The sequence below is a fragment of the Cladophialophora carrionii genome, assembly GCF_000365165.1.
Source record: "Cladophialophora carrionii CBS 160.54 unplaced genomic scaffold supercont1.1, whole genome shotgun sequence".
Lineage (NCBI taxonomy): Eukaryota > Fungi > Ascomycota > Eurotiomycetes > Chaetothyriales > Herpotrichiellaceae > Cladophialophora > Cladophialophora carrionii.
Genome location: NW_008481816.1, coordinates 2,942,596 through 2,968,326, shown reverse-complemented (window position 1 = coordinate 2,968,326; position 25,731 = coordinate 2,942,596). Strand labels below are relative to the sequence as shown.

General features: G+C 54.7%; 10 protein-coding genes and 1 non-coding gene across 11 annotated transcripts; 8 read left to right on the top strand and 3 right to left on the bottom strand.

The window, feature by feature from the left end:
• Positions 1-319: 319 nt before the first annotated feature.
• On the top strand, positions 320-568 carry G647_01046 (uncharacterized protein; the record flags this gene model as incomplete). Its single annotated transcript, XM_008724447.1, has 1 exon — positions 320-568. One exon carries the CDS (start codon positions 320-322, stop codon positions 566-568), a length of 249 nt encoding a protein of 82 aa, XP_008722669.1.
• Positions 569-789: 221 nt separating this feature from the next.
• G647_01045 (uncharacterized protein) lies at positions 790-1,667 on the bottom strand (the record flags this gene model as incomplete). Its single annotated transcript, XM_008724446.1, has 2 exons — positions 790-1,412; positions 1,466-1,667. 2 exons carry the CDS (start codon positions 1,665-1,667, stop codon positions 790-792), a joined length of 825 nt encoding a protein of 274 aa, XP_008722668.1.
• Positions 1,668-3,674: 2,007 nt separating this feature from the next.
• Positions 3,675-3,832, bottom strand: G647_01044. The gene has a single exon. It is a non-coding gene; the product is annotated as a tRNA-Leu (tRNA).
• Positions 3,833-5,712: 1,880 nt separating this feature from the next.
• Positions 5,713-6,839, bottom strand: G647_01043 (uncharacterized protein; the record flags this gene model as incomplete). Its single annotated transcript, XM_008724445.1, has 2 exons — positions 5,713-6,648; positions 6,699-6,839. 2 exons carry the CDS (start codon positions 6,837-6,839, stop codon positions 5,713-5,715), a joined length of 1,077 nt encoding a protein of 358 aa, XP_008722667.1.
• A 298-nt stretch (positions 6,840-7,137) lies between these two features.
• On the top strand, positions 7,138-7,888 carry G647_01042 (uncharacterized protein; the record flags this gene model as incomplete). The annotated part of the gene is made up of 5 exons (XM_008724444.1): positions 7,138-7,148; positions 7,203-7,211; positions 7,256-7,475; positions 7,525-7,716; positions 7,769-7,888. The coding sequence occupies 5 exons, from the start codon at positions 7,138-7,140 to the stop codon at positions 7,886-7,888; spliced, it is 552 nt and encodes a 183-aa protein (XP_008722666.1).
• Positions 7,889-9,190: 1,302 nt separating this feature from the next.
• Positions 9,191-11,540, top strand: G647_01041 (uncharacterized protein; the record flags this gene model as incomplete). The annotated part of the gene is made up of 4 exons (XM_008724443.1): positions 9,191-9,691; positions 9,743-9,882; positions 9,946-10,255; positions 10,308-11,540. The coding sequence occupies 4 exons, from the start codon at positions 9,191-9,193 to the stop codon at positions 11,538-11,540; spliced, it is 2,184 nt and encodes a 727-aa protein (XP_008722665.1).
• An 863-nt stretch (positions 11,541-12,403) lies between these two features.
• G647_01040 (uncharacterized protein) lies at positions 12,404-14,338 on the top strand (the record flags this gene model as incomplete). The annotated part of the gene is made up of 5 exons (XM_008724442.1): positions 12,404-12,497; positions 12,546-12,780; positions 12,830-12,870; positions 12,960-13,184; positions 13,236-14,338. The coding sequence occupies 5 exons, from the start codon at positions 12,404-12,406 to the stop codon at positions 14,336-14,338; spliced, it is 1,698 nt and encodes a 565-aa protein (XP_008722664.1).
• Positions 14,339-15,144: 806 nt separating this feature from the next.
• On the top strand, positions 15,145-17,372 carry G647_01039 (2-isopropylmalate synthase; the record flags this gene model as incomplete). Its single annotated transcript, XM_008724441.1, has 4 exons — positions 15,145-15,152; positions 15,213-15,357; positions 15,408-17,012; positions 17,082-17,372. The coding sequence occupies 4 exons, from the start codon at positions 15,145-15,147 to the stop codon at positions 17,370-17,372; spliced, it is 2,049 nt and encodes a 682-aa protein (XP_008722663.1).
• A 1,051-nt stretch (positions 17,373-18,423) lies between these two features.
• G647_01038 (uncharacterized protein) lies at positions 18,424-20,711 on the top strand (the record flags this gene model as incomplete). The annotated part of the gene is made up of 2 exons (XM_008724440.1): positions 18,424-20,572; positions 20,623-20,711. The coding sequence occupies 2 exons, from the start codon at positions 18,424-18,426 to the stop codon at positions 20,709-20,711; spliced, it is 2,238 nt and encodes a 745-aa protein (XP_008722662.1).
• Positions 20,712-21,250: 539 nt separating this feature from the next.
• Positions 21,251-22,744, top strand: G647_01037 (uncharacterized protein; the record flags this gene model as incomplete). The annotated part of the gene is made up of 1 exon (XM_008724439.1): positions 21,251-22,744. The coding sequence occupies one exon, from the start codon at positions 21,251-21,253 to the stop codon at positions 22,742-22,744; it is 1,494 nt and encodes a 497-aa protein (XP_008722661.1).
• Positions 22,745-24,026: 1,282 nt separating this feature from the next.
• G647_01036 (uncharacterized protein) lies at positions 24,027-25,531 on the top strand (the record flags this gene model as incomplete). Its single annotated transcript, XM_008724438.1, has 2 exons — positions 24,027-24,152; positions 24,221-25,531. The coding sequence occupies 2 exons, from the start codon at positions 24,027-24,029 to the stop codon at positions 25,529-25,531; spliced, it is 1,437 nt and encodes a 478-aa protein (XP_008722660.1).
• Between the last annotated feature and the right edge of the window lie 200 nt (positions 25,532-25,731).

Below are 25,731 nucleotides of genomic sequence, written 5' to 3'. Positions count from 1 at the left end.
TCAAACAACGTCAGTGACGTAGGGCCGTTCCGGAAGGGGAAACAAAGAACTACGAGTGACGTAGTCCGCGATTGACGTGCTTCACTGAGAAGCAGCTGACCATCGTTGTTTGGCTGAGAGGGGCACGACGAGGGGTTGACTTCTTGTGTATTTAAACTGAGGTTGCCCTTTGGTTCAAGAACAATTCTTCATCACGAAACATCAAGATCATACCAACTCAGCACACTTCAATCAAACTTCCGAGACTCTTCAGTCACACAGATCACTCTTCGCAATGGATTCCATCAAGTAGGTGTCTCTCGCCTCCCAGCTCCCTTTCATGCACTCCTCACTGGAGCGTGAGACGGTAACTGACTTGAACCACAGGAACACCGTCAACTACGTCAAGGAGTCCGTCTCCGGCGCCGGCTCGACCGCTTCCAAGGAGGCCAACAAGAACGTCGCCAAGGACGGCAATGCTCCTCTCGACACCCGTGCCCAGGCTGGCTTCGATGCTATCGGTGACAAGATCGACGAGCAAGGACATAACCGCAAGGCCGATGTTCACAAGGAGGCTGCCAAGCACTAAACGTGTTTTGTGACGACAACGACATGTGGTGGAGTTGGCAGGAAGGCCAGAAGGAGTTCTAAGATACCCCAGACAAACCTCACAATGAGGGCAAGCATGAAGACTTTCCACAGCTGAAATAGCTCGAACCATTCCATACCTTGAATGAATGATAATCATACCACTTCCTTTGATCCTGTACATTTTTAACTCCTAAGCACAATTCTGTTCCGCGGACTAGTTTATGTGTGGCTATGTCCTTCGAGTGCTTCGGCAGCCAAATTTCTCATTCGTTCGCGTTCGAGTGGATGGATGTTTTCCAACGCAGCATCTACATCCCTTCTCTGCGCCTCAACAACTTCGGTAACCCCACTCTCGGATATGTAGCTTGGTGGTCGATATCCCATGGTCCGGTGAATTTGGTTCATTGCCTCATTATATGTCGGTGTTAGAGGCGATGGTGTTTTGGTCTGGATTTCTTTCCAGTGGACCAAGTCGGGATTTATCCTCATGCTGGTTCGAAAATTTCCGTATACAGGTGGTGGTTGTTGAATAATTGGCTGAGCTTCCAGGTCTGGGCCGAAGCCTGTGTCAGAGGCCATGTGTATCGGAATCGGTTTTTCAGGGACTAGCTCTTGTTCAGCAGGTTTACGGGTGCGGTGTCGTCGGGTTCTAGGACGATCCCTTGCATGCCCGCGTCTTGATCCGGGTGTTGTTCGGTGCCTCGATCTTCTTGGGTGTCGAATGAGCATGAACGTGCGGAGCAGTTGATGGACAAAAATCCCCATCAACGTCAACAGGAAAAGGATCGATATCACATGAAACATGGTATTCTTCGCGACACCGGTAGCAGCAAGGACCAGATCTAAGCACATTAGCAAGAGCGGCAGCCGAGAACGCTTCTTGGTGGCAGCTTACAGATTACCAGAGCAACCAACAAGGCAACACCAAAGGCGAAACTGATCCTAGCCTTTGCACTGACCACCGGATCGCGATACGCCTTCCTCGAGAAAATGCCGTGTCGTCTGCCGCTGCGCTTAGAAGTTCGTGTGCTGCTGCTACTGCCGCTTCGATACGACCGCATAGCCTGACGTTCGGAGGGGGTAGGCTCGTCGTCCATGTTTCGGGCCAGAGGAATAGGTTCAAGCGGCTCGGGGTGGTGCAAGCTTCCAGTATACAGGTCGGAAACCTCAGATTGGCTGTCTCGCCGTACCGCAACTGATGGGACCCCACGGACTGCATCCTCAATAACCGAGCGCGTCGAGCTTCGCGATCTCGTACTCGAGGATAAGGCGCCTCGAGCGAAGACTTGGGTCTGCGTCGAAGAGCGAGATAGAAACAGGGGCACCACGAAAGTCTTCCCTGGAGCTGGAGAGGGACGGGAGCTTTCGGGGTCATGGCTTGGTCTGAACAGACGCGACATGCTGCGTGCCGCGCTTTGGCCGAAGGTCGTTGCTGGCAACAGCTGCGGTTGGGATGTTTGACTAGGTGCTCCTTCTTCCATGGTTGAAAGCGCCTGAAGAGATGCAAGGTTCGATAGATGGAGTCGAGGCTCGTCGTTCCCGCCTAGGTGTCAGTAGAGAGAATGTTCATGGAAAGAGCGAGGGAAGTCGAGGTAGAAGGCAGCCGGTGGGAAGAGACGCTGTGAATCTGATGAAGACCCGCTTGCTAAGAAGAGGAACAAAACAACACATCAGAGAGGCCATAAGTGCCGCGTGAAGCTGTGTCTCAATGCCGGCCATGGCATGACCACTTGTGGTCTCGAGTGAACGCTCCTTCTGCTCATTCCGCTACACACCGCGAATGTGCAAGGAGAGCAGAATTGGTGGAATGCATTCCCCGTGATGAGAGTGAAACATTAACGGCTTCCGGCACCAAGGGATGAGAGGTATGACAGGCTGTCATTCCTGTTCATATCAAAAAGACGACCGGTCTCACCCATGACGATCCCGTTGCTCGCGAGGTTGTTGACAGAGCTTTGGGAACAAGCAGGTCGACAGGACGGTCTGGAGAGGACGCGTTTCTGAAACATAGGAGCCAATACTCCGTACGAGCGCGAGGGGTCGACTCTCGCGTGGCTTTGGGCATCTTGGCAGCACGAAGCCCTGACCAGGGCCACCGATGGCCGCCAATGGACGCCTAACTGCAGTGCGAATCCAGGCCTGCGACTGCCGGTGCAGAAAAGCTTGATTTCGCGAGCGCAAATCTGCCAGCACTAAAACAAACAGTTGCCAGAAGTCACGACACGTCGCATTCAAAACGCAATCTGTCGTTCCCTGTGGTGCCTGCTACAGGCACTGCATGTACACAGCCAGCTAGCCGAGACTTATATAGCCAACATTATCAAGCGCCCGACCACCATGTAAACACCTTCCGTAACTGGTTCAGTATCGATAGCCGTAGTGCTGGTGCTGGGAGTATGGTAAACGGTGAATCAATCCCGAGGTTTATCATCTCGTAGCCTTTGATACCATCCGCCATACCCACTCATCTACTGAAGAGGTGACTCGAAGAGATATACAGCCGTCCTCCAGCAGGCTACATTGCCCGTGGCCAGGGTGTGAATGTACAAGCTCTCTCAGCCACAGATACTGGTTGACGACTCATTCCTTGTCCGCTCGCCTGAATTGCGCTCGGCAATGCCGTGAAAAGGGCTGCGAATATTGTTATCTCGCGCCTGAGTATCTCGAGCGCCATCGCATGCATCTCCATGTTGGTATTCCACTCCAGTGTGGCCACCAAAACTGCAATCAAGGACTCATCCGTGAGTCGCACGTCAGTCAGGACATACCAGGTATGGCAATTTGCGGATGCATTCCGAGACGATCTTTCAACCGCGAGCTGCAGAGCCTTGGGACACAGTCTTCATATTAGAGACCGGTCTTCATCCTCATCGCAGCACCACGCCGAAATCGGTTGGATATCTTTTCTCATCCGAGAATGCTATGTGACACAGTAACTCCGAAGGAGTAAAAGATCTTTAGTTCGCAGCTTGATTAATGGGGTGTTTTTGGGTCGGTTCAAGGTTGGATGAAACTTTGTTCCTCTAGCCGATCACACATCCCCAAAAAACTCAAAACTACTGGGTTTAGTAGGAAAAAGGGTATCCAAGCAAAAACATGGTCTTTGCCTCCAACAAGAATTGAACTTGTGATCTTCGCATTGATCGCCACAAGAGGAAGTATCCTTTCAGCAGTACAAGTGCGACGCTGAAGCATTGTCAGACTAGAGCTACCAGAAAATCTGCCTTGAATTCACTTACCGTTACCACTGCGCCATAGAGGCCATTTCGTAAGCAGAATTTGGCTCTGCTAAATATACTGCTAAATATAAATTGCCAAGCCTCGGTAAAGTTAGCTTTCTGGTCCGGAGTGCAAACAGACACCCTTCCTCCATCATCCTCGAGGGCAATCAAGTAGGACACGCAACGTCGAATGGTTCTGTCAAGGGGCCAAAGTCCTAGAAGACGTTCAGGAGTTTGACGCGATCCGCTCCAGGAATGCTCAGCAAGAAGAACCACACTCTAACTCTCATTCCTCTCGTGGGTCTAGACATCATCACGCATTCACACAGTGCCGAAGTTCATCGTCAAAGGGCTTATTACCATTTTTCTGGCGATATCGCGTGGATGGATCTACCGACAAGAGTACGATGGGAAAAGGTTTTCATAGTCAACTCCAGATGAGCACCATGAGGAAGTGTGGAACGCCGCTGCAGGGTTCCGCCACGTTCGACTCTTTATTTTCTGCTTCGTTATTGGCCATCAGATGGCCTGACGAGGTACTCTACCCAGGACGACATACAGTAATCCGCAGACTTCTGATCTCTTCCGGTCTCAGGAGGAACTTGGGCTGTTGAGCGGCTCATGCTGCAAGTCTGCGCGCTACAGGTGGTAACACATCACAACGGAGAGTACGTTCGCATCCTCTTCACTTCCACACCGTCTGGTATGATACCTATTGCGCTGTTCGAGAGCGTTTCTCTTGAGAGCATCCTGCAGTCCGGCCGTGATAAGTCCTGCCCGGTTTGGCAGTGGTGGTGAATCTGAGTGCCGGGCTCACTGGGTTGCATTTGCATTCGCGTCCTGTGTAGCTCGTACGAACCCGTCAGTCCCATTTGGCCGGAACGTTGACCGATACCTAGGTCGAGGGACCAGGTCGCCGTCCGCAAAGGGATATTCCCTACTCGTACTCCATACTCCACGACGTCCGTACTAAGCTCTATCACTCGCTCATGGAATCAGTATGGCATGCATGTCGATATGTTCGGAGATGGATTCAACCCCTTCAACCCTTCATAAAGCGGACTGTAAGAGTTATGTGAGATGCCAATGCCTACAACGACATCAGAGACTGATTGAGTACTCCGTTCTCAACGAGATCTGTAGTGTAGCTAATGGAGTATAAAAAAAATAGCACAGTCACAGCCACGCCGATTGATATCTTCGACTGTCATCCGATTTCGGAGCTACACCTAAGGGTCAAGCAGGTCGTGAATATCTCATCAATCATGACGGCTTTCATCACTGCTCTTATGTCTCTTGCACTCTTCCTTGCTGGGTGCGAACCCTAAGGGTCTCCAGATTGACGAAGCAAGCGAATTTGTCGCTCTGACAGATTAGCCAGCGCTGGGTGTATCTGCAAGTGCCAAGCCGCAGAGGGCACAGGTCCCCAGTTCGATGCCGCTACCAGGTTCTGCTGTTTTGGCGATCCGACAGGTGGTAACAACTCAGTCGACAGCTGTAACTGGCTTCTTCAATTCTACGTACCCAATCTTCCAGGTCCAAATGACCAGGTTGGTACCGACGTTTGAAGAGCCCTCAGAAGCGCCCGGCCCTTGCTAACTTTCTTGAAGTGCTCTGCCGCCGGCACTATTTGACTCGATTCTGGCCGATTTGTGAGGTGTTGTCAAGAGATGGGGGCTCCGAGCGCGTTTTGCTTTAACTGGGAGGGCGGGTGGTCTCTCACGTGGCTCGCGTGACCCGTGGATGTGCACAGGTTGGAATCACCCTCGTACCGATCGGGTGTGAGGCCTGACCGACACTTACTCTGTTTGAAACTGCTGGCTGGGGCTGTAGTTGTTGTCGAACAACGAGAAAGGTGGAAAGCATTCTGACTTCTGAGGTTGAAATCCCGACGTGTTCGATAGATGTTTAGATGGTTTCGTCACCTCCCTAGTTCTCCCAGAAGCAGGTTTCGATCAGTCGAGCCAGAAACAATGATCGGCTCTTCGGTCGGGGAGAATCGAACGTCATTCACTGTCCCTTTGTGCCCAGGCAACTTGTACAGCAATTTAGCTGATCGGGTGTCCCATACCACGGCCGTTCGGTCACCAGCACCAGCACATATCTTGTCCCCTTTTGGACTCCAGCTAGCACGTATCAAGTTCTTCTCGAACCCAGATGGAGCACCATCGTAAGTCTGCACAGCTCGATCGACTGGTGCAAAGGGCCTGATGTCCCAAGTCCGTACTGTGGAATCGTGGGAGTTGGATAGTAGTGTTTGCGAGTCTGGGGAGACTTCCAGCGATGTGATTGTGTCCTGATGGCCGCTTAGAGTATATGTGACCTCCATCTTGCGAGCATCCCAGACCTTTATGTCGTTGTCAATTCCACCAGAGTAGATCTCATGGCCTTGCTCCGCCAGTGCTACCGCTGTGATTGGAAAGTCTGTCTCGATATAGTCGATCGCTGCCTTTTGTCGAGGGTCCCATATGCCGATTGTACCATCGTCGCTGCCGCTGAGTAGTAGATCTTGACCTCGTCGGCTCAGGTCTAAGCAGTTTATGACCTCCTCGTGACCGACGTGCTTGCGTATTCTCAAGCCCGTTTCGAGATCCCAGCTTGCCACGGTCATGTCTGCGGATGCGGAGTAGATTGTCCTCGAGTCGCGCGACCACTGAAGATCTAGCACTGCGCCCTTGTGGCCAGTCATGACTCCATAGTTGTCGCATTGTCCATAGGTGTTCCACAGCATGATGGATCGATCCATGGAGCCTGACGCAATGTGTTGTCCTGTTGGATCAAACCTCGTCGCAAAGACCTCGCCAGAGTGGCCGGTAAGTTCCATGATCGGTGCAGCGAGGGCGCTGGTGCGCAGAGCCTATGGGGGACATGTTAGAGCACCCTACACCAGATTACGGATGAACATACCGAATGCACGAGGGCGCCATTCTGATCTTTCGCGCCAACTGTCAGGGCTCTGCTGTCCTTGAGGTCTGAACTCGACTTCTGCCTCTTGACCAAAGCCTGTGGCTGGCTAAAGCTGTCGGATGCCTGCCGTTTGATCGACATGCCGACGGGATCGTCAGGTCAGGACTGTAGAGCGACCTGTCGTTCTCGGGGCCGACAGATGTGTATTTCACGAGTGTGGCATATCGTTGACTGCTCTTTGCGCCCTGAACTTTTTGGATCGGCAACCGGCGATTCAACTCCCCGAGGAAGCGACAGCCTTGGCGCACGAGGCTGTCATCGCTGCTCGCTTCCCGGACTCGTTCTCTACGTTCTCTTCCATCGGGGTTATCTGAGATGCTACGTTTGCGGTGAAAGCGGTATCTTGCTTCGGATGGCGTCGAGTCAGAAAGCCGCCCGTATGGGCGAAGAGTAAGCGCATATCTGACAGATCATCCGGCGCCTCACTAACTCAGCGTCCGCCAGAATCTGGAAGTAAGCGGAGTCTAGTTAGCGGCAGCAGCGACTGACACGGGCAGGACGAGAGTCGACAAGGTCAATGCAGAGCTGGTAACGCTCACCTATGGGACCATTGTCGCCCAGCTCTGTACCGACTATGATTATGACTACGCCCAAGTCAACCTGCAGCTCGACAAGATGGGATACAACATTGGAATGCGACTCATTGAAGACTTCTTAGCAAGGTCAAACACCGGTCGTTGTGGCAATTTCAGGGATACAGCCGAAATCATTTCGAAGGTCAGCCTTGACTGAGCGTTGCAGACGACTCGACTGAAGATTTACAAAGGTCGGCTTTAAAATGTTCCTGAACATCACACCCACAGTCACGAATTGGACGGCAGACAACAAGCAATTTTCATTACTGTTTGATGAGAACCCCCTGGCGGATTTCGTGGAACTCCCCGACGATGGAAGAGCTCAAGATGAGTTGTGGTTCTCCAATATCCTCTGCGGTGTGCTGCGCGGCGCGTTGGAAATGGTAAGGCCAGATATCACCCGGGACGTTGAGCGCAATGCTCACGTTCTCCCAGGTGCAAATGTCAATCGAGGCACATTTTGTGAGCGATGTACTTCGCGGCAACGACGTTACGGAGATGCGAGTCACGCTGAATCGATACATTGAGGATGAGATGCCCCCAGACGACGAATAACGGACACCATCCCTCTACACAGAGCAAACAACATCGCATGCTACGGTTCCAAACAACTCCAAGCACTCCCAGTGGTCAGGGCACAAGTCGTAATATGGACAGGTCACGTGCTGATAACCCCTTTTCCCCTTTTCCCTATTATCTGCTATCAATTATGCTGAAAGGCAAGGATTCAGGATCACCCCTGAGGCAGTTTCAGCGGCAGGACTGAGGGGTAGGCACTCCTAAGTGTGCTCAAGCAAGCTCAGATGGAGACCATTTGCCTCTGCGGAATATGACTCGTTGTTGCCGATGGACGGAGTGATTTAACGAGGTGTGGAATTTCAGAGATGTTGGTTCCATCAGAAAGTGCCTGCGGTGCTGGAAAGATGGCCGTCGAGGTGAGGTGTGGTGCAAAGCCAAGCACCCCACCATGGGTAGTTCCATTTGCGGAATGGCGTGCTGCAATCTGCGCGGGCACTGCTCGTAGGGCTGAGACGAGACGTGCTCTGAGTGGCCAGGTTGGAGTCAGAGTCAGAAATCATAGGCGGCCTTTTTGCCTGCAAGTGCCGTGATGGCTGTCTGCTGCCCTCTCAATGTTCGGCCAGCGCCCTGACTAGAAGCTCATCAGTCATCACCCGGTTCTCCAGACTACCTTGACGTCCAAGGGTTGCAGGTTTCTGGGTCCTGCAGAGCGCAGCCTACCCAGCGCCGAAACCCTCTCTATACCGTACCCAAAACCAACCTCACCTTTCTCGCTGCCTTTTCGCCTCGCCCACGCCAACCCTGCCACTACCGCAACATCACTGTCACCTCACTTTCTGACCGGGTCACTTTTACTTTTACCGTTGATACCTTCATCTCACGCTCTCATCATTCGAGTCTCGTATTGCATTGCCCCAACACTGGGATCTATTGCCCATCTTACTCACCTGCAGCCCCAAGCCTGGCTGCACTTTAGCCGGCCTGCCACCCCCAATTTCCATAATTTGTGGCGGTCGCGTTTCGTCGAGAGGCTCTCGCTGCTGTACCTCCGTTCACTATCGCAGCCACATCAAGCTCAAGCATCCGTCAACCAACACCACCATTCCCCTCCATCGTTACCTGCGGAAAATGAGGCTTTTGTGCATAGTCTGATAGTCGCTGCCGGTTTGCGCGACCGAATCTCTCCGCACGCCCGTTATTTACAACTCAAACTATTGCCTTCCGACACTCAACCTGAGACACCTCTTCGGCTGAGGTTCTCTCGTCTTCCTCGCGCTTCACCTGCGTCCGACCGACGCACCGAGCTACTCTAGACCTTCCCACGCGCCGGTGGCCACGATGAATATGGCTGGCATGAATCCCGCGGCCATGGCAGCGGGAGGACCTGTCGGAGGTGGAATGATTATGATGAACAACGGCAGCCCAGCGACACAGGTCAACGTGGGCAATTCTCCAGAACAAGTCAAGGCGCAGTTAAACACCTATATTTACGAGTATTTCCTGAAACTCGGCCACTACGATATCGCTCGAAGCCTGCTGCGTGAAAAGGAATTCGAGCTCCGTACAAAACCTCCGGTCAAACAGAGTCCCGGCCGACGCAAAGATGCAGAAGTCAACGGCGTCGAGGGAGATGCCATGGACACCGATCCCAAAGACGATATTCCCGACGACCTGCCTCGCCCCATGCACGTGGGAGATGCTAGCACCCCCGGTGTCGGCTTCCTCTTCGAATGGTTCAGTATCTTTTCCGACCTCTTCACAGCGCATCGCTCGAGTAAGATGCAGGGTGGTCAAGGCGGGAACATGGGCACCGCTGCGCAGTATTTGATGCAACATCAGGTATGTCACAGGTGCTATGCAGGGCTCGACGCGCTACTGACCTAGCTGCAGAATATCCAGCGCATGCGGGAAAATCAACAAAGCCAGAACCTTGCCCGGCCTGGCATGATGGCTGGCAACCGGTTCATGCCAGCCAACATGCGCAACAACATGATCAATGGCAATGTCTCAAGGGAGATGGCCAGCAAGATGTGAGTGCCCGGACAACTTCTTACTTTTCCGGCCCCCAACGTCGCTGACATTGCATCGCGCAGGACTCCGCAGCAGGTACAGCAACTCAAGCAGGCGCAAATGCTTCAGCAGCAACAGCAGATGCAACGAGAACAAGGCGATGTAGACATGAACGGTCGCGCCTCGTCGCCGGCCGAAGGCGAGAACGGTGGGTCGCCGTCCAAGAGACCACGACTCGACGGTCAACAGTTCAACGGTGGCATGATGCCTAATGTGCGGCCAGGAATGCCTAACGTGGCGCCACAAAACATGATGATCCAGAATGCTTTCCAACCCAACATGAATAATCCTCAGTTCCGGCAGAATGGTGGCATGCCGCAGAAGCCCATGCAGGTGAGTTGTGCACGATTGTGGATGCCCACTCACATAGCTAACACAGTGGCAGGCCCAAATGGCTAATGGCATGATGAACATGGCCAACGCTGGATCCCCTATGATGCAAGGCATGAATCCTCAGTTCGACAACAACATGCAAATGGACATGTACAACCAGAGGATGGCCGGCCAGCAACTACAAGGCGCACCCGGCGGAGGCCAGAGCGGGAACCATGCTCTTCAAGATTACCAAATGCAGCTGATGTTGCTGGAACAACAGAACAAAAAGAGGTTGATGATGGCACGGCAGGAACAAGATAATGCCGTCAATAGAGATGGCGGCCCCGGCGGGCCTATGGTCGGCATGCAGCCTGGAGGCATGTCGCCAGGCAGCCGGACTGGCACTTCGCCGAACCCCGTCGACCAGATGAAGCGGACACCACAACTAGGTCTTCCTGGTTCGCCTTCCGCTGGGGACATGGCAAGGGGTTCGCCGGCTGCTCCGATGACCTTTATGAACGGTATCCCCGGCGGAGGCGACTTCAACCCGACGATGTTCATGAAGGACAACCAAGGCATGGTACCTGGAGGTCCGGGCATGAGGCCACCTACGTCGATGGAAATGCAGAACAACATGGCTCGTCAGCAGCAGGCCCGTATGGCCGGTCAGTTCCAGGGCGGACAACCCATGGTTCAGAACCCGTCTCAAGGTCAACCACAGCCAATGGGCACCCCTGGACAGAGGAACGAAATGCCGCCTCCCCAGGCGCCAGCAGCTAACAATGCTCCACGCAACCAGGGTGGCTCTCCTCAAAGTGGCAATGCACCGCCCACACCATCCACTGGTAACAAACCCAACCCTAAGACGAAGAAGGCCAAAGAGGAAAATACCAAGAAACGGCCCACCAAGAAGAATTCAACGGCAAACGCCCCCCCTGCGGAGACTGAACTACCTGCAACGCCCACACCTTCCACGCCCATCACGCCGGTGCACCCGCAAGGTTTCAATAACTCGGCCGGAAAGGGTGCTGCTCCCGGCATGCCCAACCCTAACCAGGCACCACCGCCAAACGCAGCGATGCCGCCCAATCCACAAATGCACCAGCCAGATCTATCACAACAGAGTTTCAGTGAGTTCAATGATGCCGGTAACTTCAACCTTGATTTCAGCTCTTTGGAAAACAGCGACGTCTTGGAGAATTTCGACTTTGACAGTTTCCTCAATACCTCGACCGAGGACACGTTCAACTTCGACAATCCTATGGGCATTGGAGGAGACTTTGGCGTCGAAACCAATGAATAGGGATATTAGATCGATGGAGACGATGCTTTGTACCAATTACTAGCCTAATGCTTTGGCGTTTTTGATCTGGCCCTTTGGCGGCTCATGCATCGTTGGCGGGCGCGTCTGTGCATGAAAATGGCTGCGCCTTCTGGAAATACTTGCTTTTGTTTATTACAATACCCGCTGCTCAAGACGAAAATGATTTTGTTGGTTGGACATATGTTCCTGGGTCGAATGTGGTAGTAGCTGACATAGGAATGGTCACCGGGTTTATCGTACTTCTTCCAAATTTGTCGAAGCCTCGAAATCGGCCACACAGCTCTCGCACTTGCGTCTTCCCTCGCTTTGCAATGCTTTGGCCGGCAGATTTTCAGAAAAGATTGGGGAGGCTCTTGCGGATGTCTCTCTCGAGACCGCAAGTCAAGCAAGGCTGCGTCCACGTCTGTACGGATACATGTTGTGGTAAGCTGGATCCTCATTCGCCTCAAGGGCTTCTGGCTTTCGGCACGGCTATGGCCTCATCATTCAAGGCTAATCCTCTCCCATCGCTCGCTATCGCAGTGATGATCAGGCGTTCTGTGTCGAAGTGATATCACATCTTCAAAGGGGCTGGCTGGATCTGAGTTGGTCCTACTTTTCCAGCAGAGTCAAGGCGCAGCTTCCATTCCATGTCAAAGCCGTGGGCAACTTCTCTTGCACATGTCACACGAATCCCTGCGCTCCGTTCCTCCCCATAGCTCTTGCATCAAGGGTCGATCGACGCTGGGGCAACCACAACCGGTGTAAGTCAAGAGGCGTGCTCGGGATGTCATCTTTCCCACCTTTCTTCTTGCAGTCTGTGATGCTTCATTGCTATTCCACATCCTCGGCCGATAGTCGCCATGCGGTATCAGAACTGGGACGTCCTGCTGTTTCCTGGTGACTGCAGAACCCCTATCCAGGAATTCGACACAAAATGTTTCGTGCTTGACCAGAGTTAGTGCACTGGTCTTCCAACAACAGGGATCCTGCTGACCTTTCCAGATGTGGGTAGCGTAGGAGAAGCCACGGCAGACAAGCACAGAAACCGCTTCGAATCCATGACACTAATTCCCATTCTGACCTCGTTCGTTGCGAGCCTTGAGCGTGGCGCGTCCTTCAGGATTTCAATCCACAGCTGGGAGAAGCCCAAGCCGTCTCAGCTTCTGCTCAGTTATAAAACTCCAGACGAGTCCGCTCTATTTGAATCTCGTGTATACCTGGACGGGGTGTTGGTGGCGTAAGGATGTCAGTCCTGACGCTGTGCCTGGTCTAACCGAGGACTGCAGTCAGCGTACGTTCGACGACAACATCTGGCCAGAAGTGATCGGTACGATATGATCGACTCGACTGCTCCCTGCTTTGGCTAATTCGGCACAGGTGATTCAGGTTGTTCATGTCCTTCTCTGCTTCTCCAAGGACCTGCTAATGAAATAGACCGGAACGGCCAATATCTTCGGTTTCCCAGATTCCACCGAGAGATCCTGCAACAGCCAGACTGGGAGCCAGGTGAGCTCATTGGTCGGATCAAGGTCGTGATCGCAGAGGGAGTCTTGAGGGAAAATACCCCCCCGGCACCCTCGACAGCCAGGTTTGACCGACTTCGCGATGTCGTTGCCTTTTCCTTCCAGCATGCCCCACAGGGTGAGTCGAGCCATGACTTCCTCCGGCGGTTGTTCTCTGACACTTCATCAGATATCCTCGAGTACTCGCAGATCGCTTGGCCGAATGCGAAGATGTTCGCCGATGTGCAGAAGAAAGCATCGCGACTAGGACCAATTGGATCTCGCGTCTTCGGCATTCCAGGCCATGAAGCGCATTCACATTCACCGCAGCGTTTACCGCCTATCGCCTCACGCAGCAAGCAGCTCTCTGCTAATGACAAGCATCAGAAGGTCCTAGATCCTCAGAATCGTCCGAGCTTTCAGCATGGCCCAAGCAGCAAAGGCTTCGATTTGGACGGACTGAAGAACGTATCAACAGAACAACACCTTGTCGGCAGGGCCCTATTGCAAGACGACGACCCGTTCGTCAGTTCACACCAGAGCCCAGCGGCGATACAGCAGTGGCGATCGATGTTGAGATCCACTAGTCACGATGTTTCCATGCCCGATTATACCTCCAACAAGAGTATTTTCAATACGGAGATGTCTGGAGTCAGCGTCGAGCGAACCAGCTTCGAGCAGCAAGTGAATGAAGCCAATCCTGACGAGATTGTGCAGGCGCTGAGTCCGGCTCGCCGAGAGCAACTGTTCAAAGCCCTCAGTGCCTCGAACAGCCCGGCGAGTGGCATCGGCACTCGGCCTCCAACAAACACTCCTCAGCTGAGCGCTGACTTCCAGAACACCGATATTGCTAACCAAGCCGGAGCGAACGGCAGTACACTTGGTGGTGCCCACACGAAGCTTTGGCAAGAGCCACGGCAACGACCTCGGACCTGCTCGGAAAGCACTTCTGCCAGAAGCACTACGGAGCCGAGTATCCATCACAGCAGAGAGTACATCAGCCCACGGAAACCACGAGAGATGGGCGTTCCTGCTGAAGCAAGCCTCCTGCTGCCAGCTGCGCCGCGATCGCAGTCGCTGAGAGTCAGTCGACATAGATCAGCCTCCAATGGACCGAAGCGGAAGCGTCGATCTGCTTCTCCGTCCGTCGACAAAGCAGGGCAAGATACGATATTCGTCGTGGCCACCACCCCCGCCTCTTCCGCGTCAAATGAAGAGCAAATAGGGCCGAGACCACTGAAGCCAATCGCGTCACTTGCGGGGCCTATTTCTACAGGTATAGACCGCATCTGAAGAGGTAACGAGAGTATGGTCTGGGACAGGACGATATGGCTGGGCTGTGGGCTTTTGGTGAAAAACCCCGTCGGATCCAACCGTAATCAATATGGACATAGGGCATTCTCGGCAGCTGGCAAGGTGTTGGAGCACAGCCGAGTGCCAGCCAGTGGGAGTCTCGGAGGGTTTACTGTATATTGATAGACTAGTCGCATTGTCGTCTGGCACATTGCTTAGAGCGAAATGTGATACCAGGGCAGCAAATACAGGTACCTGAAGCCGTCACCTGCACTAGAGTACTTATGTACCTGCCTGAGTACTGCATCGTGTATCGCAGCCACGGTGTGCACGGTCCGGAGGACACCTAGGCTCCCCTGGACCCCCGTAACTAGCTCGTTGGCTGCACGGCCGGGGTGCATATCCTCGGTACGTAATTAACTGCTGGGCGTGCCTTGGGTGCCTTGATGTACCCCACACTGATACCCGCACAATCCGATTCCACCTGCAGACGCCATTGAGCCCGTTTGCACCCTGGACGTTTGTGTGCGCTGCCCCGCCTTGCGGCCGCTGTTCGAAAACTTTTTGCCTCTTGGGCCTTTGGGTCGATTGACTCATATTCTCACTATAAGCATAGCATTTGCTGTTTTTCCCGCTGTCTTATCTGCCTGGGCTTCCCTTTGAATTGGCCGGTACCAGAATAACTCGGACCCTTTCGAAGCCAACGCTGGCTCGCGCTCAGCACCACCACCAAGCGCAGTGACTCAGACACTCGCTTGTCGAAAGATTTGGTTCTAGAGAGAAATACTCGAGGAGGCTCCGCCAACATGCCTATGTATGTTTATGACCGCTGCGGGCTGCTTTGCTTTGACCGCATCTACTAACAAACCCACAGGCTTCGTGAGCCTTGGAAGAAATACCGCAAGTTCAAGCCACTTGACCTACCCAACCGACAATGGCCCTCGAGAACCAACGACAAGCCCCCACGGTGGCTCGCCACAGATTTGCGAGATGGAAACCAGAGCTTAGTGGATCCTATGGTATGCGGCTACAGACGGGGTTTGTGCCGTCAAGACTGACGTCGAGGCAGGACGGTGAACAGAAACTGCGCTTCTTCAAGATGCTCGTCGAACTCGGCTACAAGGAGATCGAGGTCTCGTTTCCTTCCGCTTCACAGACCGACTACGATTTTACGAGAAGCCTGGTCGACACTCCGGGCGTTGTTCCGGACGATGTATACTTGCAAGTTTTGTCTCCTTGCCGCGAGGACTTCATACGACGAACAGTGGAATCTTTGAGAGGCGCGAAAAAGGCAATCCTACATCTATACCTCGCGACGAGCGAGTGCTTCCGCAGGATTGTCTTTGGCATGACCGAGGAAGAGACTCTAGCTTTGGCTGTCAAGTGCACCCAATTCGCCCGCTCAATTACAAAAGACGACCCGAGTCATGCCGGGACGGAATGGCTGTATGAGTTCAGCCCAGAGACCTTCTCAGATACATCGCCCGAATTCGCCGTACGGGTATGCGAAGCTGTCAAGGAGGCCTGGGGCCCGACCGAAGACTCGAAGATTATCTTCAACCTGCCCGCAACGGTCGAGATGGCCACCCCCAACATCTTCGCCGACCAGGTGGAGTATTTCTGCACGCATATGACCGAGCGCGAAAAGTTCTGCGTCTCGGTTCATCCTCACAATGATCGAGGATGCGCGGTTGCTGCCGCGGAACTAGCGCAGATGGCTGGCGCAGATCGAGTTGAGGGCACCCTGTTCGGCAACGGCGAGCGGACGGGAAATGTTGATCTGGTCACTTTGGCCCTGAACCTGTACACGCAGGGGATCTGGCCGAATATCGACTTCAGCGACATCAACAAGGTGATCCGTGTGTGTGAGGAGTCGACTAAAATTCCTGTCAACGAGCGCTGGCCGTATGGCGGGCAGTTGGTTGTTTGCGCGTTCAGCGGCTCACATCAGGACGCCATCAAAAAAGGGTTCCAACTCCGCAAGAAGGAAGGAAGAGGACCCGAAGATCCCTGGGAATTGCCCTACCTACCCCTCGACCCGCAAGACATCGGCCGCACGTACGAGGCAGTCATCCGTGTTAACTCACAGTCCGGCAAAGGCGGCGTGGCCTGGATCATCCAACGCAGTCTCGAACTCGACCTGCCCCGCGGCCTCCAAGTCGCATTCAGCAAGATTGTGCAGAAGGAAGCCGACGCCAAAGGACGCGAACTCCTGCCGCGCGAGATCCAAGCCTTGTTCGAGCAATCCTACCATCTGAAAGAGAACCCGCGCTTCACGCTCATCGATTATAACATCACAGCCGTGCGGTCACCGTCCCCTGCCCCGCCAAAATCTTCTCGTGGCCAACCCCCCCAGACTCAGGCGCCCGCGCAGAATACCTCGGCCGCGAAGCGTCAATTCGCCGGTATAATCGCCATCGACGGTGTTCAACATCCCGTCGTCGGTGTTGGGAACGGCGCCATCTCCTCCCTTGCCAACGCATTGCACTCGCTCGGTATCGACCTCGACGTCGCAGATTACAAGGAACATGCGATTGGAGAGGGTAGGGAAGTGAAAGCCGCGACGTACATAGAGTGTACGGCGAGTGGTTCGAATGAAAAAGTCTGGGGCGTGGGCATCCATGAGGATGTGGTCCAAGCCAGTTTAATTGCGTTGTTGAGCGCGGCCAGCTCGGTATGTCCATCCCTGCACCGTCGACGTGACTCCTCCCTCCTGTTATTAGAGCTAACATTGGCCCCCCAGTTCCTCTCCTCGCGCGTCTCAACTCCCGTGCCTTTCCGCCCCAAGCATTTACGCCAGTTCTCCGAAGCCGAACTCGAAGCCTTGGAGCGCTTGAATCTGAACGGACCAGACAGTCCGAACAGTCCCTTGCGGACGTCGACGACGGCAGCAGAGGCCAGCGAAGCAGCGACAACCCCGTCGAAATTGAACATGGAAACCCACGCCGACAGCGTTCCAGCCAGGAAGATAAATTTTGATCTCTTGGAGAAGAACGCTGAGCAGGTGGTCAACGGGCACGCGGAAAAGCCTTGATTTACGATTCAGTTGCGGCACCAAGAGACATTTTGGCCCAAAATTAAATCTTTTGCATCACCAACATCTCTCGATTGAGCAATTCGAGGCAAAATTGTCTTCATCACCAAAAGTTGGATCTGCATCCTGTCTGTGGCCGGCGCACTGAGCATCTCGGCCAAAGATTATGGAATCCAGCATCCAGTGTCAGCCACCAGATCTGAATGAACATAGCATAATTTCAAGCATCAACTCGAGCCTCTGTAACGTGAAAAAGCACATGCCGTCTATCACAATGTCCTCGGCCATCTTTCAAGTGCTTCACATGTGCAATGTGAATCTCCGTGCCCAAGCTGGTCACGGGCCCAAGGGGCCTTGGAGAGGTCGTGCTCTCGCTCTTCACGCCCGAGAAGGCGCCATGGGCTCGCTTAGGGCACCCAATAGTGCGGCTTCGGGCCTAAGCCAAGCCCCCAAAGGCCCGGGTTGACTGGGTGCAGGCAAGCCCCATGCTTAACTCAACCACTGACCTTCCCCTCTGCGCACCCACGTGCCCGCTGTTCGGCCATCTGTCACCGACGTGCATCCGGGCAAAGTGCGTGCCATGAACCATGACGACGAGCTGCAGGCAGGCTTCAGGTCGACTTCCGTCTCCTCCAGCAACATCAGCCAGGGCGGGAAGGGGTGCTTCCTTTCCGTCAGGTCGACATCCCAAGACACTCAGCTCCTGCACACCGTTTCTGTGATCGCCTCAGAGTACTCTTGTCCCGTCTCATCTCGCCTCGCTTCAGGCCCTGCTACAATTTCCTTGCGCCTCCGTCGACCCTTCGCTCCGCAGACGCTCAACACAAACTCACCTCACCCAATTTAGCCGCAATCCCGCCGGGTCAAAAGCCGCCGAGTTCTTGGATCATTATATTTCAGAGCTTTGGGATTGCTACTCAGGGATGATGGCACTGTGGGAGGAATGACTTCCACTGCAAGAAGCCCTCCTTGATCACGAGCATCGCCACAGTTGATCGTTTGAACGTCCGACGCGCGATTGGGCCGCGACTCATCCTGTTTACCAGAACCCATGGCCTCTACCGGACGCACCTTTTCAGCCCGTCGCCTCATCAGGCCCCTCCTCTACTCCAGTGCCGCCCTCGCTGGGGTTGGCGGGACCATCTTCTATCTCTCATACCGTCCCATCAACGTACCGGGCTCACAGGGCGCCATTGTTCCTATCCCTCGAACGGAAGATGGCACCATCATTCCGCCGACCTTTCCGCTCATCAAGTCTCGTGCCGAGCAAATCTCCGACCTGAGGAAAAGTGGTGGACTTGTGGGAGGAGCATCGCAAATACCAATCACTCAGCAATTGAGGAATAGCTTTGACCGGTTGAGAGGCGCAACGAGCGACGAAAGAGACAGGACCTTGCCGGCGGAACAGGCTGCAGGTGAGCCGTACGATCTCCTGGTCATTGGAGGAGGCGCCACAGGTTCAGGCATCGCCCTCGATGCTGCCACCCGTGGGCTGAAAGTCGCCCTTGTGGAGCGCGATGACTTCGCCGCGGGAACGAGCAGCAAGAGCACAAAGCTCGTTCATGGCGGTGTCCGGTATCTTGAAAAGGCTGTTTGGGAGCTTGATTATAACCAGTATTCCTTGGTCAAAGAGGCTCTGCGCGAGAGGAAGTATTTTCTCGATACGGCTCCTCACCTGTCAACCTGGCTTCCCATCATGATCCCTCTGCAGAAATGGTGGCAAGCACCTTATTTTTGGGCCGGCACAAAGATGTATGACTGGCTGGCCGGCAGTGAAGGCATCGAGACTAGCTACTTCTTGACCAAGAGCAAGGCGCTGGACGCGTTCCCCATGCTCAAGAAGGAGAACTTGGTGGGGGCGCTGGTCTACTATGACGGCGCTCACAATGACAGCCGCATGAACGTGTCGATTGCCGCTACGGCGGCATTGTATGGCGCAACTGTGGTCAACCACATGGAGGTCACCAGCTTGACAAAAGACGAGAGCGGGAGACTTAATGGAGCAGTGGTTCGAGACGTGATCGCCGACAAGGACGGCAAGCCCACGACACCTATCACGATACGCGCCAAGGGTGTCATTAACGCAACCGGGCCTTTCTGCGACTCGATCCGGAAGATGGACGATCATACCGTGCAGGAAATAGTCGCTCCTAGCTCCGGGGTCCATGTAGTCCTGCCGGGCTATTACAGCCCCCAGAAGAACTCTATGGGCTTGATCGATCCGTCAACGTCAGATGGCAGGGTCATCTTTTTCCTACCCTGGCAGGGCAATACCATTGCTGGAACGACCGATGCCGCTTGCAGCATCACTCAACATCCCATCGCGGGAGAGGATGAGATTGGCTGGATCTTGAACGAGATCAAAGGCTATCTGTCCCCAGATATCAACGTTCGACGGGGAGATGTCCTCGCTGCTTGGTCTGGTATCCGACCCTTGGTCAAGGATCCGAAGGCCAAGAATACAGAATCGCTGGTTCGGAATCACTTGGTGACCGTGTCGCCATCCGGGCTACTCACTTGTGCCGGTGGCAAATGGACGACATATCGCCAAATGGCAGAAGATGCGGTCGACGAGGCCATCAAGCAGTTCGCCTTGCAGACCAGCCCGTTAACGACCCCTACACGGATCAGCGGCACCGAGAAGATCGACGACGCTGCTCCTCTTGATGGCAGTTGCCAAACACACCAGGTCCGCCTTGTGGGTGCCCACGGCTTCTCCAAGACTCTTTTTATCAATTTAATTCAGCATTTTGGCATCGAAACAGAGGTTGCCAAGCATCTCGCTGAGTCGTACGGGGACCGTGCTTGGACAGTGGCGGCGCTCTCGAGTCCGACCGACGAAAGATTTCCTGTCCGGGGCAAGCGGATTTCTGCGCTGTATCCATTCATAGACGGCGAGGTTCGGTATGCCGTGAGACATGAATTCGCCCAGCGAGCCGTCGATGTGATTGCTCGAAGGACCCGACTGGCGTTCTTGAACGCTCAGGCCGCGCTGGAAGCGTTGCCTAAAGTGATCGACTTGATGGCCGAAGAACTGAAGTGGGACAACAAGAGGAAAGATCTGGAGTGGAGAGAAAGTGTCAGCTTTCTAGCTTCGATGGGTCTGCCGAAAAGCAAGTTAGGTGTCTCACGCCGGGACGTGGAGACCGGAAAAGCCGGATTCACTGATGAGTATGAGAGAAAGCTGTACTCGAGATACGGTAAGTGCAAGGTCCTCGGTCAACCGAAGAAAATCCTAACGAGAGTTCAGATGGCCCAGCGGACACGCTCGAGAGCGACTCGAAGTTGATGTCTGGGCACAATCCCGTCATCGGAACAGAATCGCCGGCCAACAAATAAGATTTTCATCGGCCGGTAAAGCGTAGCCTGACGATTTCTTGTCACTGGCTCAAGCTTTGAGATCGTCGACGCTCGTTGGCCAACCTTTCTTCGGCGCGACCCGGCGAGTATCGAGCGACAAGCACGGATCCAGCGATGTTTGCAAGGAAGCCAGTAACTGGCCCGTACCATCATTGAACACAGCTATGTCTGCGCAAGAATTTATTTGGCTGCTTGAGCTGTCTCAGCGTAGCGCTTGACCGAAGCTCAAATACTGCCTTGGCCATCATAACGTCGTGGCTCTTGCCCAGCAAATGCTGCAGATCCCTCCTGCAGAATTTCTACAAGAAGGCGCGCCGTTGTCCCTTCTGGCGCTGCGCTGTCATCATCAGCTCTACTTTGCCCAAGCTCTTATTCTTCACACATCTATCCCTTGGGGGAGAGCCGACCCCTTCCTCGACCCTTTGCTCCAGCCATCGGCTACTCTCCACCCATCCTTAGAGCACTCACAGCATACGCTCTATCAGATACCACCGTTCGATCCTAAGTCTACTTTGACCATGAGTAACCTTTCCAATCCCCAGGGCCTTCCTGGAAACGGCGGCAACACCACTTCTCGTGGCAGTGAAGCATCCTCAAATTCTGGACTGCCTGGCCTCAGTCCTGGCCTTACTGGCAACACGTTGTTCGACGGTAACAATGGCGGCAACGGCACCTTGCCCAAGGATGGAAACGTGGATCCAGAAAAGCACGATCCCATGGCCAGTCGCATCGAAGGCGGCGTGGAATACAAGAGCATGATCTGGTGGCAAGCTGGAATGGTCATGGTCGCCGAAACAATCTCGCTTGGAATCCTTTCCCTTCCCAGGGCCATGGCTGATCTGGGCATCGTCCCAGGCTTGATTTTGCTCGTCTGCCTCGGCGCAATGGCTTCCTACACTGGCTTCGTCATCGGCCAGTTTAAGATGCACCATCCTCATATCCATTCCTTCGCCTGTGCCGGCGAGGTCCTCTTTGGCAAATGGGGAGGTCGGATTCTTGGCTGGGGTCAATTTGCGTTCTACGTCTTTATCATGGGCAGTCACATCTTGACCTTTTCCATCATGATGAACGCCATCACCGGACACGGAGCCTGCACTATCCTCTGGATGGTGGTCGGTACGATCCCGAGCCTCCTCTTCACCCTGCCACGGACTCTGAAGCATCTCTCCTACTACTCCATCGCAAGTTTCATCAGCATCATCGGCGCTGTCATGATCACCATGGTCGGAGTTTCCATCACCAAGCCAGGCATGGTTAATGGAGCCCTCGTCGTCAGATTTTGGCCCCGGCCGGGCCTTACGTTTCACGCCGGGTTCAACGCGGTGTCCAATATGGTCTTCGCGTATGCCGGTCATGTCGCTTTCTTCACCTTTATTTCCGAGCTGAGGAATCCCCGAGACTTTCCCAAGGCCCTTGCATTTCTCCAGTGTAGCGACATCTCCATGTACCTCATTACTGCGGTCGTGGTCTACTACTACGCTGGGAACAACGTTTCCAGTCCAGCCTTGGATAGTGCTAGCACCGTCGTCAAGAAGATCGCCTACGGTGTCGCCATTCCTACCATCGTCATCGCCGGTGTTGTCAACGCTCACGTCGGCGTCAAGTTCCTCTACGTCAAGCTCTTGCACAAGAGGGAGGACGACCTCATGCATCAGAAGGGCTGGGCATCATACCGAATCTGGTTGCTCATGGTTTCTCTCTCGTGGTTGGGCGCCTGGTTGATCGCTGAAGCTGTTCCTGTCTTCGGCGACCTGTTGAGCCTCACGTCTGCCCTGTTCGCATCTTGGTTCACGTTTGGCTTGTCGGGAATGTTTTGGATGAATATGAACAATGTCCGTGAGTGGCGCAAGTGGACATTGGGCAAGCGGATCCTTTTCTTGGTCAATGTCATGAACATCATTTTCGCGCTCCTCCTGTTCGGAGTCGGCACCTGGGCCAGTGTACACAGCATGGTGAGGAACGGGACGACTACCAAGCCGTTCAGCTGTGCGAACAACGCTGGTGGGCATTGATAGTGGTGCAGTAGGTGCCGTTGGAGGGTCGTTCGCAAGTATTGTTATCTACAGCTCGCTCGTCTAGACTATCCATAGAATAGTGAACCATTGTGACGAGCATCGAGTGCTCGTCCGAAACTTCAATTAATGTCCATTGACCTGAAGTCTCCTGTTTAGATTACCCGTGTGCAACGCTTCTTGTGCCTGACATGCTCCCTCGGCACATCACTTGACTCAACGTCTATTGTGTTTGAGGGAATGGCCTTCTAGTTGGACAGCCAGAGGGTGAGAGTTGGATCCCGGGGGCCAGCTGGTGCTCACGACAAACAGTGCCCGCCTACCAGGGGTGACTTTCCGGAGTGTATTTCCTCGCAGATTCGACACTATATACTCGTATAACTCTCCTTCCCCAGCTTCAGCGTATCCACCAGGCCAGGCGCACGCTCTGGAAGTGCTCGATCATCGTCTGGGGCTGTCGAGTCACGTGAGAGGACCTCTAAGCCGGAGGAAACTTCACTGCCGAGGACTGGAACCGACGATGAAGCGCAGCCGCCACGAAACCGCGCAGATGGACCGTCAGATGACCAGTATGACAATATGACAGGTGGCGTGCTGGCGGCAGACGAAAGCCAAGGTATTCCTAATGCACCCTTCGCCGCTTACTTGTACGTGATAAGGAATATTCCGATGGCGTGGCTCCGGCAGCGGCAGAGTGTGCAGCCCGAGAGAAACTGCGCCAATCCGTGGCAGCCGCCGTCTCTCTACAATATGTGCTCTGTACGAGGACCCTGTACGAAGGTACAAGGCCACCATGGACTGTCTCGCTGTCAGACTCGGTCCCTCAAACAGACGGCGGGTGTGGGCCTGGGTCTCTCGCAACGGTCTTTCGAGTCTGTGGGCCACATGCGAATTCTTTTCCGCTGGGGGAGGGGGGATATGTCACAGGTACTTTCGGCACTCAGCACGGTATTGAGAGTGCGCTATTTGAACATCGAGGCAAGGAGGATATAATACCAGTGAATGAGAACTGTCGGCAGATTACGAGATTTCCATCACGCAAAAGACAGTGAACAGCATCCGCCTGTGATACCGCCCGGCTAACGGAAACTTATCGGACGATTCCGAGATCTCGTCTGCCTGTCCCGTTGCGAGTCTTTGGCGAGTTTTTCGGAATCTTCCTTTGCGAAGATCTCGACACTGTGGGGATTACGTCATCAGCCCCTGATCAGGGACAGCCTTATTACCGGCACCGTCTCAAACGGGTGCGCCTTTCGTCGCGCAACGAGCAGAGCCAGAAATCATGGGCAAAGTTCATCTCCACGTGTGTATCGTTGGCGCGGGCCTGGGTGGTCTAGCTGCCGCAATCTCAATCGTCAGAGGCGGCCACAAAGTCACAATCCTCGAACAAGCTCCCGCCCTGGGAGAGGTGAGTGCGACCGAGCCATGCCCATTTCACTGATGTGCCTCCGTCCCGCCCTGACACCGTGTATACAGGTCGGCGCTGGGATCCAGGTTCCCCCGAACAGCACCCGCATTCTGTCCCGCTGGGGTCTTCTGCCCGCCCTCGAAGCCGTCTCGGTGCGGCCACAAAGTTTCATCCTGCGCTCCTACCGCGACGGCAAGGTCCTGTCGACCCAGCCCCTGATTCCGCACTGTGAATCCACCTACGGCTATCCATACCTGCACATACACCGGGCCGATTACCACCGAATCCTCGTCGAAGAAGCCCGGCGTCAAGGGGTGGAGATCATCCTGGACTCGTTTGTAACCGAAATCGATTTTGCCACGCCAGCCGTGCACATCAAGAACCGACCGGAGCCCTTTGTGGCAGACCTCATCATCGGCGCCGACGGCCTGAAGTCGGTCTGTCGAGAAGCCCTCCTGGGCCGCCCGGACCCGCCACACCTGACGGGCGATCTGGCGTACCGCATGGTCGTTCCCGCGGACCGGATGCGCGAACACCCCGTGCTCCGCGACCTCGCCTCGACCCCGAACATCAACTACTGGATGGGCCCGGACAGCCACGCCGTGTGCTACCTGCTCAAGGGCGGCAACCTGTACAACGTCGTGATCGCGTGCCCGGACAACCTGCCGGAGTTTGTGAACCAGCAAAAAGCCGACCGCGAGGAGATGCACGCCCTGTTCGAGAAGTGGGACCCGCAGCTCCGCGCCCTGCTGGACCTGTGCAACGACACGTCGAAATGGCGACTGCAGAACTCGCGCGAGATGAGCAGCTGGAGTCACCCGGGAGGGCGGTTCACGCTGCTGGGCGACGCCTGCCACGCCACCCTCCCTTATTTGGCCCAGGGCGCCGCGCAGGCCGTCGAGGACGGCGCCGTGCTGGGCCACCTGTTGGACAAGATCGAGCGCCGCGGCCAACTCGCCGACGTGCTCGCCATCTACGAGGGTCTCCGGAAGCCGCGCACCACGCGCGTCGTCACGGGCAGTTCGCACCTCGGGCGTGAAATCTTCCATCTCCACGACGGGCCTCGCCAGCGCGAACGGGACAGGCAGTTGCTCGCGTGGAACGACGCGCCCTTTGAGGGATACCAGAATCGATGGCGCGATCCCGTCTTTCAGCAGTTCTTGTTCGGGTATGATGCCCTGGAGGTCGTCGAGGACGCGTGGGCCAGATATCGCGAGGGACGCTTTCCCGGGACGATCGGTCGATTTGCCGACAACGAAGATGAAGATGAAGATGAGGTTGTGCTGGCTCTGGCCGGGGCCAACGAGCTAGCCGAGCTGAGAAGGCAGGAGAGTACGAGTAGGGACATCGGGGTCGGGGCGGCAGAGGCGAGGTTGTGAGCTATTGTTGAATAATCCGTGAAGCATGGCATGGCATGGCACGGCACGAGCAAGCAGTGATGGAGTACACGCACACGGTATTTTCGGGAGACGGTTCGGAGGTCAGTCTTGGAGCTTGTAGAACAGGGGGAATGGTTGGAGACGTCGCATAGCATTACATCGCATCGCATCGCACATTCCATTGTGTTGTATTCATTTCG